The sequence below is a fragment of the Muntiacus reevesi genome, chromosome 2 (assembly GCF_963930625.1).
Source record: "Muntiacus reevesi chromosome 2, mMunRee1.1, whole genome shotgun sequence".
Classification (NCBI taxonomy): domain Eukaryota; kingdom Metazoa; phylum Chordata; class Mammalia; order Artiodactyla; family Cervidae; genus Muntiacus; species Muntiacus reevesi.
Window position 1 is genome coordinate 177,203,364 of NC_089250.1, and position 15,463 is coordinate 177,218,826.

At 44.5% G+C, this 15,463-nt stretch overlaps 1 protein-coding gene and 1 pseudogene across 1 annotated transcript; both read right to left on the reverse strand.

Annotated features, from left to right (window-relative positions):
- Window positions 1-1,203: 1,203 nt before the first annotated feature.
- Window positions 1,204-8,700, reverse strand: LOC136157328 (speedy protein E4-like). The gene is made up of 7 exons (XM_065919250.1): window positions 8,592-8,700; window positions 7,739-7,939; window positions 6,910-6,968; window positions 6,146-6,231; window positions 3,680-3,848; window positions 3,424-3,530; window positions 1,204-1,348 (listed from the first exon to the last, which is right to left on the reverse strand). The coding sequence occupies exons 1-6, from the start codon at window positions 8,698-8,700 to the stop codon at window positions 3,444-3,446; spliced, it is 711 nt and encodes a 236-aa protein (XP_065775322.1). The 3' UTR covers window positions 1,204-1,348; window positions 3,424-3,443.
- Window positions 8,701-13,637: 4,937 nt separating this feature from the next.
- Window positions 13,638-14,173, reverse strand: LOC136157329 (large ribosomal subunit protein uL11-like; annotated as a pseudogene).
- Window positions 14,174-15,463: the final 1,290 nt, after the last annotated feature.

Genomic DNA, 15,463 nt, shown 5'->3' on the forward strand with positions numbered 1-15,463 from the left:
CAGCATATGGGATCTAGTTCCCTGACCAGGGATTAAACCCCAGGCCTCCTGCATTGAGAGAGCAAAGTCTCCGGGTCTCCTGCCTGGAGGTTGATGGTGTTCATTTCAAATTACCAAGAGAAGAAAAGAATGTCCATGAACGGATGACTCACCCCATAACCGGCTCTTCAGCATGTAGCCCCTTCCTCTACTTGCTTTACAATCCTCGAGCAAAACCTGGGGAGGGGTGAGCTGGTTTTTTGGGACGTGAAGACAACTTCTCTGCAGTGTTGCCGGCTTCCTCAATAAAGCTGTTTTTCCTTTTACCCAGCACTTGTCTCTCAGTATTGAATTTTTTAATGATGTGAGATCTGCCTCATCTTCTATTGCTTTTTCTACATGGAAAATAATTCAGGACTATTTTTCAGAATTAAGAAATGTGGTTGGATAATCACACCATTAAGCGACATAACATCTCGTTTGACTGCAAACAGGCAAACCAAACTGATAATGAGCACACACATCATGCCTGTGAGAAGAGTTTCATCTTTATTATATTTCCCTAAAAACTTCACAGCATTATCCTCTTCAATAATCTAAAATTACATACAAACGTCTCAAGACAAGTTTTAAAAAATTACAGCTGAATTTCCACAATTCAATAATAAGAACTTTAGAAGTTAAAATTTATGTTTACAAAAGTTAGGAGGAATAACCCACCTAGCTACAAGTAGAATCAATATATTATGTAAATACAATAGATTAAAAACACAAAAGCCTCTTGAAAATGTATACAAATTTGTATTTACCTATACGCAACAACTATAATATCCATCACAAAACTGTAGGAATAACATGTTTTCAAAACATGTTGTTTAAAGTAGATATATAAAAATAAATACAATAATTTTACAGGCAACATTCTCAAAATAAGCCAGTGATAATGATGGCAAACTTTAAGTCATCTATCATGATGCTATGGCTCTAATTTTATATTTTAAAGTAATTCCTTCCTATTCCAAGCCTCTACATTTCACCTTCAAGTGAATCTAGACTAGGGCAAACAAGTGTATAAAAATGGGGCCTCCAACATCTATCTCAGGGGAGATTTGAATTAATCTGAAAATTGGGGTGGTGCCTTAGGAAAGAAGAGAACCTGAAAAAAATCCTGATTTCTTATTGTCCCGCCAAAGACTCCTGGAAGCACACTCTGCTCCTAGGAGTACGACCGAAAACTCTCTCCAGTTCATTCTAATAGATGCTGGGTTCTTTCCCATATCTGCACAGAGGCTTCTCGTGTCCTTCCTTGCTGCTGTCATCAGTGTCTGGGTTGACTTTCTCTTGAAAATCTGCATCTCCTCTGGGTGATCTGGAAGTGAGAGACCTAGGGTGTTAGATTTCAAAGCGGTGACTCTCCAGATATAAAGATTATTTACGGGCATTCCTGCTGGCTCTGTAGTAAAGAATCCACCTGCCAATGCAGGGAACATGGGTTTGATCCCTGATCTGGGAAGATCCCACGTGCCAAGGAGCGACTAAACCATACACAACTGCTGAAGCCCGAGTGCCCTAGAGCCTGAGCGCCACAACGAGAGAAGTCGCTGCAATGAGAAGCCACACGCTGCAACTAGAGAAAAGCCCTCACAGCAACAAAGAACCAGCACGGACAAAAATAAGTAACTAAATAAAATCATTACAGAAAGATTATTTACATTCTCAGCCAATTCTAACCAGAGTTTAGGCTAGTTAATAATCCCAGTTTTATCTCAAACTCTCCATTCTAAACCCCAATCCTGAACCAGTGTTTTCAAGTGTGATTCTTGGACTTTGGTGATCCCGACTCCAGAAATGACTGAAGGTCAGGCCCAGGAATTTGCTTTATGGCCAAGATTCTAGGTGATTCTGCTCAGGGAGTTGGCACTCAGAGAATGCTGCTGTAGTCTTAACTCACCTCAGTCCTTTTGCACCACTTAAAATCTGAACTTTTAACCATTCTACAAACATTATGAAAAAGTCAACACTATGAATCATAAGACCGGATGCCTGATCCCCAATCCTAAGCCTGGATCCTAATGTTTAAGTAATACTTACTCCTAAACTTGGTTAGTGTTACGGTCTGAATGTTGTGTCCCCCTAAAATTCTTATGTTGAAATCATAAACCTTAAGGTGATGGTACTACGCTTCCCCGGTGGCTCAGACGGTAAAGAATCCACCTGCAATGCGGGAAACCCAGGTTCCACCCCTGGGTCAGGAAGATTTCCTGGAGAAGGGAATGGCTATCCACTCCAGTGTTTTTGCCTGGGCAATCCCATGGACAAAAGAGCCTGGTGGGCTATAGTCCATAGAGTCTCAAAGAGTTGGACATGACAGAGAAATTAACCTACAGCAAGGTGATGGTATTTGCAGGTGGGGTCTTTGAGAGGTTATTAAGTCATGGGGTAGAGTCCCCATGAATGAGATTACTGCCGTTATAAAAGGGCATGTGTTTTTTGTTGTTTTTAAACCCAAAGTCAGTCTGTAGTATTTTTTTTTTTTTGGCCGCACTGCACAGCACATGGAACTTCCCCAATCAGGGGCTGAACTCACGTGCCCTACATTGAAAGCAGAGAGTCTTAACCACGAGACCTCCAGGGAATATCTCCAGTCTGGAGTATTTTGTTAGGGAAACTTGAATGGACTAAGACAGTTAGTTTACAACTTAAACCAAACCTTTGCTTAATTCTCTGCCCACATCTATAACTCTATTGGTCGATCGTAATAAGCCAGGCTGAAGGTAGCATTTCTTAATTTTCACTGGTTCTGATAAACTCCCTTGACCATAAACTTGAGGTGGGAAACAAGAGGAAGTGACTGGTCCAGGAATGGTGAATCAGAGGAAATAACCACAGGTGATCTGGTGATAAGGAATTTGAAAGTAAATTTGGATGAAAATAAAGCTAGTCATAGTTTCTCTTTTATCATTGACCATGTAGGCTGTTCTGTCTAACATCCTATTTGTAGACATTGACTTTGGGGAAGATAAATTCTTTTTTTTTTTCTTTAAGATAAATTCTAAGAGTCGCTGTCCCAGAGGGATGAAGGGCCACAGATGAATTAAAAAGAGAAACTCAAAACACAATATATGGAAAAAATTGGAAACATTCACTTTTCACAAAAACCAATATTCCATCAAGTTGTTGTTTGGACCCCATTGTTTTGGGTGAAATGACTGCAGCCAAACCCATGCCTCTGTGACAAGTAGCTCTCCCCGAGGCCTGGCGCCCATGGACCCCACTGTACTCTGTCTGTGTGTGGTGGTCAGGCTGTGGCCGGGAACTGAGTCAGCATCTGGCTGTGTGCCCAGCTGGCCTGAGTCACAGGTTGGAAGGTGATGGCGGTCCACAGTTGGAATCCTCAATGAACAACACATTATTCTGCCCACATCTGTGAGGACACAGAGCTACCTTTCCTCAGGCTGGTGATCTCAGGCCCTCGTGGTCCTGGCGGGCCCCCAGGGCAAGAGGGCACGATCTCGATCCCACACCCAGAGTCTCGGGTGAGCAGCTTGGATCTGGAAAGATGAATAGCCCCTTGAAATGACGGTGTCTCTCCAAGTTGACCCTTCTCCTCCCCTTGTTCAGCCTCCAATTCTTTCCCCCAATCCCCATGACCCCTCCTCTCCTCACCACCCCCACTTCCAAGCCCCCACAGCCCACCCACCTTCTCACACTCTTCCTGGGTGACCCTCATCTTCCAGTTCATGGAACAGATGAATTGGAAAAGCAGTTTGTGGAACAAGGGACGCTGGGAGTGATTCCTTCCATAGAGGAATGAAAAGATGATCTGTTTGGGGTCGTGGTTGTCCTCTTCCATCTTACTGGCCAGGTAGCTGAAAAGGCATCAGGTGGCTGTCAGGAGCAGGACAGGAAGGGCCTTCGCCTGAGGTCAGATTTCTAGAAAGGATGCGGGCTGAGCATCTTCACACAACCTGTCCAGCCCTCCCCAGCATCCCCGGTCACCAAAGAGCCACTGCTGGGCGGGACCTTCAGAAGGGCATCTCTCACGCCTTGCTGATGAGGACAAAATCCCAACCTCTGTTCCTTTCCGTTGGTTTTATGTGCAGACACCTGGCTCCCTAGGCTGTAGGTACATGTACAGTTCCTGAGAGCCGGAGCCGATCTGTCTATTTCTGCATTCCTGCCTTTCCTACCAAATGATGTGCTTAGGGCTTGCTCTTATTTTGATGCGTTAATTCAGCAGCCCTTCTTGAGTCTCTCTTCCCATCACCTCATATTCCCCAGCACCTTGTTGTTGTTTAGTCATTGTGTCCGGCTTTTTGTGACCCGATGGACTGTAGCCTCCAAGGCTCCTCTGTCTAGGAGATTTCCCAGGCAAGAATACTGGAGTGGGTTGCCATTTCCTTCTCCCAGGGATCTTCCTGACCCAGGGATCAAACCCAAATCTCCTGCATTGCAGGTGGATTCTTCACCACTGAGCCACCAGGGAAGCCCCACCCACATAGGGTGCCCTTCATAAGGTTTCATCGAATGAGTGAAAGAATGTTTTATAGCCAAATAGAATACAGATTACCTTGGAGACTCACTATAACAAGCTGTTGGAAAATGAAAAGAATTGTGCTGAAGAAAATACCAATGGGTATTTTGAGAAGAACTGGATTCGTGTAACAGGATTGGGGAAGGGGGAGGGAAGAGAAGAAATTATTATAATGCAAAACATCACATTATAATAGGATTTTAAGGAAAGTGTTAGTAGGATGTAGAAGTTAGGGATCTCAGGCATTCATTGTGAAGGTTTTGGTGTTCGAACTCAATTTAAGGATAAGGTCATTTTCTTTGGATAAATCTGTATGGGAAAGATATCTGGAAAGAAAGCATATGAATCTAAAATATAAAATAGAGGGAAGGGCATTTGAAAGGAACAGTGAAACAAAGGAATAAAGAATCAGGACAGTTAGCAAGTGTGATGGAGACTGTCTAGAGGGCTGACTTCCAACACTGAACTCTGGCCTTGATTTTGGTGAGTAATTAGCCAATGAACACAGGTCAGACCTGTGTCTTTGGACGAATATTCGGGCAAATAAAGCTGACTGGGTTGGGAGAGACTTGGAAGAAGCATCAGCGTGGAGGGTTTTACACCAGATTTGAGTTGTGTAGTGAGGACCCCAATCGTGGCCGTTTGTCGTGGGAACCCAGAAATGGAATATGGTCACACTTGGTACTGATGTGGGAAGGAGTGAGACAGAAGAATTCAAACCGGAAACAGAACTCTCAAGCCTGTTTACTTGGGGGCAGGATGGTGTCAGCTCTTTCTTCCTCTCCTTTTAGCAGGGTTTCTTTGTTTCCTTCAGTCTTTTGACTGATATTAGGGTTGTTTGTTTTGACAACAGTATAAAAAACATACTTCATATATATATATATATATATATGAGTCATATATATATGACTCATATATATATATGAATTTTTACTTTTATCTAGTTTGTTTCACTGTTTCTATTTCATATTCAGTCTTCCCATTTTATTTAGTTTATGTTTTCCAATTTTTCCATATCTTTTTTTTTGATGCTCTTTCTCAAGACTTTATCTAGTAGAAAAGCTTTTGTATACATACATATATATAAATTATATGTATATATATCTTAGGAAACTTATGAATTTTGGCCTAACTAAAAAATTTATGACATTTTGACTATACTTGTTTGACTTAGCATGAATAGAATGCTAGATTTCTAATTAAAAAAATAAGCAACAAGAAACAAAGATTACTGTATAGTACAGTGGTGAACACTGGGCTCCAGTCCATGGGATCACAGAGTTGGACACGACTGAGTGACTAACACAGGGAACTATAGTCAAAATACCTTGTGATAACCTATCATGGAAACTAATCTGAAAAGAATATGTGTATATGTATAACTGAATAAACTTGCTGTGTACCTGAAACATGGTAAGTCAACTGCACTTCAATAAAATATATATATTAAGAAAAAAATTACTTCAATTCAAAAAGAAACCACTCCACTATAATCCTGTCATTTTCACACACAGAATAAACAGTGCAAATAGATTTTTTTTTTTTTAAAGATGAAAGGGATGAGCCCCATACCTCTCCCTCCACCCTCCCAGGGTGCTGAGCATTGATGGGGAGATGGAGCAAGCTACTCACAGAGCTATGAAGAAATGGATCCTCTGGTATTGCCAGGAGAAGAGGCCGGCTCTGCTGAAATAAGCGATCACCATTGCCAGGAGATACTGAGGGACAGAAAGAAAAAACAGAGAGAGGTCACATCCCAGAAGAGGAAAAACAGAGAAGGGAGCGGGAGGACTTCCCAGGTGGTACAGTGGTGAAAAACCCACCCACCAGTGCAGGGGACTCGGGTTCCATCCCTGGGTTGGGAAGATCCCCGAGAGACAGAAATGGCGACCCGCTCCAGTAACCTTATCTGGAAAATGCCCTGGACAGAGGAGCCTGGTGGGCTACAGTCCGTGGGGTTGCAAAAGAGTCAACATGTCTTAGCGACTAGACGACAACCACAAAGAGTGGGAGGTGGGGATGGGGTGGTGCCCCTCGGAGAAGAACCCCCGCCCCGTGCTGGGGGAGCTTGATTATTTTGGGGAGGAGAGGACGAAAAGTCCATGATGCTCCCAGGACAGGGGCTGTGGGTTTGAGAGCAGCCAGCACTGGGTGGTTTTTGATGAGCTGGAGCAAAGATGAGTCTCCTCCGAGCAGAGCGGGGGCTTAGGTGACCACCACCAAGTGAGCTTGCCTAGGGCCCAGACCCCAGAGGACACCTCCAGGCCCCCAGAGGGAGTTGCTGACAAGGCATCAGGGTGGGGAGGGGAGTGGAAATGTGGGTTTAGAGAGTACCCTCACCCCACCCCGCCCCCAGACAGGTGCTGGAGCAGAAATCCCTCTCAGTGATGACTCACCTTGTCGGATACTTTCAGGTTTCTGTCCCAGGCCAGGAATCTCTTAATGACATGATCCTCTGTGAAAAGAGGGCAGATGTTAGACAATAGGAACGGGGCTGCCGGGAGAACTTTCCAGAGCAAAGAGGGAGAACGGTGCCTCCAGTGGGGAAATTCTGGGATGTGGCCCAGGGTAGGGGGAGGGAAGACCTTTCACTGGACGAGGAAAGGGGCTGACTTCCCTTCCGGGGGGCAAATGAGAGGGACCGGTGCTCCTCCGTCATGCACGCACGTACCTGGAGAGGTCAGCCAATTATCACAATTTCTCACCCGACAGTCATGTCAGGCATGTAGATTCAAACAGCCTAGGTTCGGTCAGGGCTAAGAATTCTCAGGGGCGCAGCTACCAAGTTAACCTAATCATACAGGATTATCATCTCCAAGACTGACCTCCGCTGGGTTCTGCTCAGCGGCTTCAGTCGCACCCGACTCTTGGCGACCCCGTGGACTGTAGCCCACCAGGCTCCGTCCATGGGATTCTCCAGGCAGGAATACTGGAGTGGGTAGCCTTTCTCTTCTCCAGGGGATCTTCCCAACCCAGGGATGGAACCTGCATCTCTTGCACTGCAGGCAAGAGTCTTTACCGCTGAACCATCAGTATCATTTCTAAATCTAATCTAATCCTGCCTCATTCCTAAGTGCCCCTGGTGAGTTATCAGTACCAGTCCCCCAGGGACTGAGAGCTCATCAGCTAGCAGGGAATTCTTCTCCCTCAGAAAAACGTAGTCATTGGAAGCTTTTTTTTTTTCAATTATAGAACAGGGGCTTGCGGGGTTGGAAGGGTCCTTACCAAGCATCCTGTTGAAGACCATGTGGTGTTCAGGCAGCACCATGAGCACCTGCTGTTTCTTCAACCTTATCCTGAGCCCACTCAGCGACTTCATGATCCAGCTGTCCTGGGCCTCGTCCTCCGCCTCTGCTCCAAATGCCGCTGACCACTTCCTCTTAGAGCCGGGGCGCCAAGGCAGGGAGCTGGAGCTGCCCCAGAGGGCTGAGAAAGGAAAAGAGGCTACGATATGAAGCTTTTGTCTTTGGAATCCAAACACCGCTTCCCCACTCCCATCCCCAACTCTCCCCACCCAGCCTCTCCAGTCTCATAGATTGTTGTCCTTTCCATCTTTCTCTGTCGATATTCATCTACCTATCCCCCCAATTTTGGGGCCATTTTTCCAGCTTCTGATCCTGAAATCTTTTCTTCATGGCAGATAATTTCTCCTACTGTGTTGTTCTAGTCGCCAAGTCATGTCTCTGTGACCCCATGGACTGTAGTCCAAGAGGTTGCTCTGCCCATGGGATTTCCAGACAAGAACACAGGAGTGGACCCAAGTCTCTTGCATTGGCAGGCGAATTCTTTACCATTGACTCACCAGAGAAGCAATTTCTCCCACTCGGGAAAAATAAAAGGAACCTTCCCTTTGTTTCCCCTCTTCCTTTCTCTCATCCTTGGATCTCAGGTCCTAACCTCCTTTCTTGCTTCCCAGGTTTTCTGTGTCTTCAGCTCCTGTCCTCTCCTCCCCAAGGCTCCGATTTTCTGAATATCTCCTTCCTTCCACACCTTATACAGGAGCTCCTTCCTGACCTCTGTACCCCTTCCTCCCCAGTGTTAACCCCCTGAAATTCCTTCTTGTGTCCACCTCCCTCACCTGAGGGTCCTGGGATTTCTTCACTGATGATCACCTCCATGGGGAGCCCCAAACAGCTGGACTGGGGGCTCTGGTCCTCAAACTGGGAATTCAGGCAACAACTGGCCATGATTTCTCCCGAACTCTTCTTCCACGCAACCTAGACTCAGTTCTGTCTCAGCTCTTCTGGATCCTGGCCAAACGCAAGTGTGATATCCCTTCTTCAAGCTGAGGATGAACTGGGAGTGGAGGACGCGCTGGGGAGATACTGTTGTCCACCTCCACCGTCGAGCACCATGGGAGTCTGCTCTTCCAATCAGGAAGGTCAGAAGCTCTGATGTCACTGGTCATTCCAATCTGGCAACCAGCTTGAAGAAAAACACAAGTAACTGTTTGACCGAGGTGTCCACTTCTCCCGGAGACTGAGGGGAAATTGTATTTCCTGCCACTGACCCAACTCCTGACCATCCTCCAAAACCATCCTTCAGGTGTTGGATTCTCTGTTTATCCCTTCCCAGCAGGTTTGCCCTTTTAAAGGGTACAATTGAGTGGTATCAAACACTCAAGTTGTTGTGCAACCACTGCCACTGTCATCTCCAAAATGTGTTCATCTTCCCAAACTGAAACTTGGTCCCCATCAAACACTAACTCCCCATCCTCCTCCCCCAGCTCCTGGCATCCATCCTTCTACTTTCTGTCTCTGAATCTGACCCCTCTAGGGAGTTCATTGAAGTGGAATTGTATAACATTTGTCCATTTGTATCTGGTTGATTCACTTAGTGTAACATCTTCAAGGTTCAGACGTGTGGTAGCCTAAATCAAAGTTTCCTTCTTAGATCCCTAAAGCCAGTGTGGATGGTACACAGTGAGCAAGAAGGAAAGAAAACCCTCGGTCTGAAGATGTTCAGATGTATCCTAAGTGCAATGGGAAACCAGTGAAGGAGAGGAGCCACGGTCCAATCTGCATGGAAAGGGAAAAAATTAATGTCACCTGCTGTACTAATGGATGGGGTGGAGGGAATTCGCTAGTGGTCCAGTGGTTAGGACTCTGTGCTCTCACTGCTGAGGTCCTGGGTTCAGTCCCTCGACAGGGAACTAAGACTCCACAAGATGTGAAAAAATGGGGTGGAGATTCAGTAAGAGTTGGAACTAGGGAGACCTGGATGTGGTTAGTAGTTGGGGGGTGGGTAAGTCCAGAAAGGGGATGTCTGAAAAGATGGAGAGAAGTAATCAGGTTCCAGGCATCTGGAGGAAGAGCCAGCAGGTCTCATCAGGGGCGTTAGACGTGGGGGAGGCTGGGGGGCTGTAGTCCTGTGTCCCCTGTGTTCTTGTGCATGCGTATGCCTCTTCTGCATGCGTGCAGGCTAAGTCACTTTAGTTGTGTCTGACTCTTTGCACCACTATGGACTGCAACCCACCAGGCTCCTCTGTCCATGGGATTCTCCAGGCAAGAATACTGGAGTTGGGTTGCCATGCCCTCCCTCCTGACCCAGGGATTGAACCTGCATCTCTTACATCTCTTGCATTGGCAGGCAGGTTCTTTACCGCTACAGCCAGCTGGGAAGCCCCTTATACCTCTACGGCTGAAACTTGTTTCTACAGAGAAATACTAACTTTTCCTCTTAAAAGTGGAATTACTGAATTTTCCCCGTGTGTAAAAAAAAGAAATATCAAATAATAAATAAATAAAAGCTGTCTGTATAGATTTTAAAAGTTTCCTTCCCTTTTACGAATTAATTGTATCAACATACACACTACATTTTCTTTATCTATTCATCTGTCAACGAACACTTGGGTTGTTTCACAACTTCGGCTCTGAGCCCTGCTTTTGAATTATTGCTTGGACTTTGATGAGAAGTACCTCTGTTGTTCAGGGTGTGCCCAAAGTTTTATTTTGTATTTTGATCACTTACATGTTTCTAGTTGGTCATCTAGAGTCAGAGCAGTTCATCCGAGGTGCGGAGACTGTCTCTCTGGGTTGCTCTCCACGACTTTCTGAGATGGACTAGGTCTCAGAGGCCCTGCAAACCACGTCTGAGGTCCTCCCCAGCTGCTACTGGACTGGTTCTCCTCGTGTGGGCACTTCTGGGAAAAGCACTGCTGCTTGAGGACCTGTGTCCTTCTGCTGTGGACGCTCGTTCAATTGTTAGGAGGCAAATGAGTTCAGGTTTGCATTCATCAGTCTTTAAACTGTCAATGCTGATTGGGTCTCTTCAAAACAAAACAGAAATTCACTCTCTCTTTCGGTTAACAAGCTTTCAAATATTAGAAGGTTGGTTTTCTGTCTTCCTGAAAGTGTCTCCTACGAACAACAAAATACCTTGATTGTTTAATCTAACCTTCAAATCTGGATTTGCATAATCCCATCTTCCCCTGTCCACCTTGCCCAATCGGGCTACAATTGTGTGGGGTCTGTTGCTATGTTGACCAAAAATGGCATAAACAACCCAGATTGAATCTGCTGCTGTAATTAAGCAAGACCTCAGGGTCTTCTGGGATGAATTCTCCTCCTGTCTTCCCCTGCATCTTGTCTTTAGAAAATTTTAGCCTCCTAGCCCTTCTCCAAGTTCCAAACAGTAAATCTAATCAAAGAAGTGAGAACATGTATAAAGAAAGGAAAACAGCCAAAAAGAGACAAAATAATAATAGTTTAACCATTAAACAAAGTCAGCGTCCTTTAGTTCCTCCTCAAGGGGTATAGATAATATTCTGGGCCAAGCCCTGTGAGCTGTTTCGCAGATACTGAAAACCCTATCAGGTGGAAGAAGTCACAAGCATATAGACCCCAGACCAGTAGGAACCAGAAGGTTAATGATGTTGACTCAACACCAGCCGATCAGAGGAAGGTCCACAAGCTGATCACACAACCCCACAACCACCCCTCCCCCACTCTTCTTCCTTCACTTAAATGTTTTTTAAATTTTATACTGGAGTATAGTTGATTTATAATGTTGTCTTAGTTTCAGTTATACATTTATGTATATCTATTCTTTTTTTCAGATTCTTTTCCCCTTTAGGTTAATACAGAATTTTTTTCCCTATGCTGTGCAGCTTGTGGAATTTCAGTTCTCTGGCCAGGGACTGAACCTGGGCCACAGTGGTGAAAGCCTGGAATCCTAACCACTAGGCCACCAGGAAACTCCCTAGGTTATTACAGAATATTGTGTAGAGTTCCCTGTGCTATAGGTCCTTGAGGATTGTCTATTTTTTTGGCCTTACCATGTGGCAAACGGGAATTGTAGTTCCCTGACCAGGGATCAAACCCACACCTCCTGCATTGGGAACGAAGAGTCTTAACCACTGGACCACTGGGAAAGTCCTGATTGTCCATTTTATATGTCGTAGTGTGTATATGTTAACCCCAAACTCCTAATTTTTCTCTCTACCCCTCACATTTCCCCTTTGGTAACCATAAATTTGTTTTCTATGTCTGTGAGTCCATTTCTGTTTTGTAAATAAGATCATTTGTTTCATTTTTTAAGATTCTACACAGAAGTGATATCATATTGTATTTGTCTTTCTCTTTCTGACTTACCTGACTTAGTATTATGGTATTTAGCTCCATCCATGGTGCTGCAAGTGGCATTGTTTCATTCATTTTTAAGGTTTTGTAACATTTCATTGTGTATATGTACCACATCAACTTTATCCATTCACCTGTTGATGGACACATAAGTTGCTCCCACATCTTGGCTATTGTAAATAATACTGCTATGAACATAGAGGTGCACTTATCTTTTTGAGTTATGGGTTTCTCCTGATATATGCCCAGGAGTGGGATTGCTGGATCACATAGCAGCTCTATTTTCAGTTTTTTAAAGACCTTCCATACTATTCTCCATAGTGGCTGCACCTTATATTCCTACCAACAGCCACACCCCATCTTTAAAAACTCTTCCCTGAAAATCACTGGGGGAGTTGGGGCCTATTGACCACTAGCTGCTTGGACTCCTTGCTTGTCACCTTGTTCCACTTTCCTTCCTCACGTCCCAGTGTCAGGAGACTGGCTTTACTGTGTGCATGTGAGCAGACTCAAGTTTGGTTCAGTAACAGTGTATTCAAGGGGAAAAGCAAAACTATCACTTTTCCTCTTCTCTCTCCCTCCTATGAATGCAGTTTAAGATAACTATACTGCAGAAATTTCAGTAGTGTGAAACAAAAGTGGTTTGTCAATACAATCTTTTCAGCTGAGAATCACATGGAGAAAATAATAAACAGATGCCAGGACCCAGGCTCACAGATTCTAATTCCATAGCACTGAGCTAGAGCCTAATTTGAACTTTCTTGTTGACATGCTTCTGATGGAAATCTCTGGGTGGGATGAGCTGCCCAGGCTGGTGCAATTGCTGCTCAGTCCCTAAGTTGTGTCCAACTCTTTGCGACCCCAAGGACTGTAGCCCACCAGGTTCCACTATTCATGAGATTCTCTAGGCAAGAATACTGGAAAGGGTTGCCATTTTCTTCTCTAGCGGATCTTCCCAGATCAGAGATCGAACCCACCTCTCCTGCATTGGCAGGCAGGTTTTTTGCTACTAAGCCACCAGGGAAGCCCCGCTGGTACAGTAGGAAGTCCTAAAAAAAGCACGTCACCATCGAATGAAATAAGCAGGAAGGGATGAACCATGACCTAGACCCTAACACGGCAGGGTTGTGGCCAAGCCGTGGGTCCAGGGCTGAGCCAGCCTCTAGTCCTCCTGCCGACAGGTCCATGACAACCCCTCAAGCAGATTCGTGCTGCTGTGGATAAGCAGACCCAGGATCGGAGTTCCTGCTGAGCACCTACCTGGTACCTACCTAGTGTATATGTAGTGAAGAAACTGCCCCCTCCACCTGCAGCAGATCTTCCCCTACAGCTCTTGAAGAGACCCACTGCTGCTGACGCCTTAATTTGGACTTGCAACCTGCGGAACTGTCAGACAATTCATTCTTGTTGTTTAAGCCCGCTGATTTGGCATACTTTGTGACGCAGCCAAAAAAAAACTGCCACAACCAGGATTTTGTTGTTGTTTGTTTGTTTGTTTGTTTTGCTTTGTTTTTACTTTGGCTGTGCTGGGTCTTCATTGCAGCTCAAGGGGCTTTTAGTTGTGGCACGTGGGCTGGAAGTTTGCCAGGTTCAAGCTCAGAGCACTGAACTGCACCACTGTTGATGTCATTTATGATGTTATGGGAGTGGCAGCCATCAACATCACAGCCCACAGACTGGGCAATCCCCAGGATCTCTTTAATGGTTTCAGAGAGTTCTCTAGCTAGAGATGGATGACGCATCTACCTGGCAATGTTGACCATCTCATTAAAACCAATGTTTCCACTGTGTCTAGTGTTTTTCTGCTTCTTTCTGTCTCTTGGCAGTTCCTTGAGGGCTTTAGCAGTTCCGTCAGAAGTAGAAAGTACCACTCAATCTGGGCCTATCTGCTCTGAATGATCAGTTTCACTGTATCCTCAGACCTTTCCAATTGCCAGTTACCTTGGTGATGTCATCACCAACCTCTTGGAGACAGACCCTGGGGCCAGTCTTGGGGGCCAGGGCAGACATGGTGCTGACCTCCCCACTATGCAACTCACTATATGACTCTGATCTCGTTGGTGTTGAACTTAGGCGGCATGGTGGAGGCAGCTGGTGTCAAATCAACCCGGATTTCTGATGACCCAAGGAAGTAGCATCTTTGCCTCCTCCAAGCCGAAAATGTTGTCAAGTTTTTTCACAGAAGACAAATTACTGTTACCTTAAATATGTATGCAATGGATTCTATCTCCTGAACTATATAAAAAGTTGAGGTTCATCTCATTTACACAAACATTAGTGGTTCCCTTGTGATGCACAACACCATCTGCTTTTTTTTTTTTTTTTTAATCAGTCCCACAGCATGCCAGATCTTAATTCCTCCAGGAGGGACTGAACCTGAGCCTCCTGTGTTTGGAGGGCAGAGTCTTAACTACCAGCCCACCAGGGAAGTCCCATAGCCTTCTTTCATGGTTATTCAACACTAAAACTGTTTTCTTTATTTCTACATCTGGAAATAGGATTTTCTGGATTTGCAGATTTTATTTTTAATTTTACCCATACCAGCTTTTGAGAAGTAACTGGTCAAGAACACAGTTACATGATTTCACCCCCAAAATATAGTGATAAATCATTGTCCTTATGATTCTATTTTTGAAAAATGACATTTTTATCTAACATAAACAATATCCTGTTTAAAAGGTAAGATCGCAGGTATCCATCTTCTTTTTTCAATTTGTATGTACCTTCTGATTTTTCTACTGTTTTTAATGCATTGATTGTATAATCTAGAAAAGCAACAATTTCTATTCTCTGTTCCTTCCTTGGAGAAACCATATGCCCATGATTAATATTATTTTATATCATGGCTGAACATTTATTGTATCCTAGCATTTTAACGAAACATAGTATTTCAATGGTTAGAACTGGACATGAAAAAACAGACTGGTTTCAAATAGGAAAAGGAGTACGTCAAGGTTGTATGTTGCCACCCTGCTTATTTAACTTATATGCAGAGTATATCACACAAAATGCTGGACTGGATTAAGCACAAGCTGGAATCAAGATTGCTGGGAGAAATATCAATAACCTCAGATACGCAGATGACACCAGCCTTATGGCAGAAAGTGAAGAAGAACTAAAGAGTCTCTTGATGAAAGTGAAAGAGGAGAGTGAACAAGTTGGCTTAAAACTCAACATTCAGAAAATTAAGGAAGCAACTTAGATGTCCATCAGCAGACGAATGGATAAGGAAACTGTGGTACATATACACCATGGAATATTACTCAGCTGTTAAAAAGAATTCATTTGAATCAGTTCTAATGAGATGGATGAAACTGGAGCCCATTATACAGAGTGAAGTAAGCCAGAAAGATAAAGACCATTACAGTAT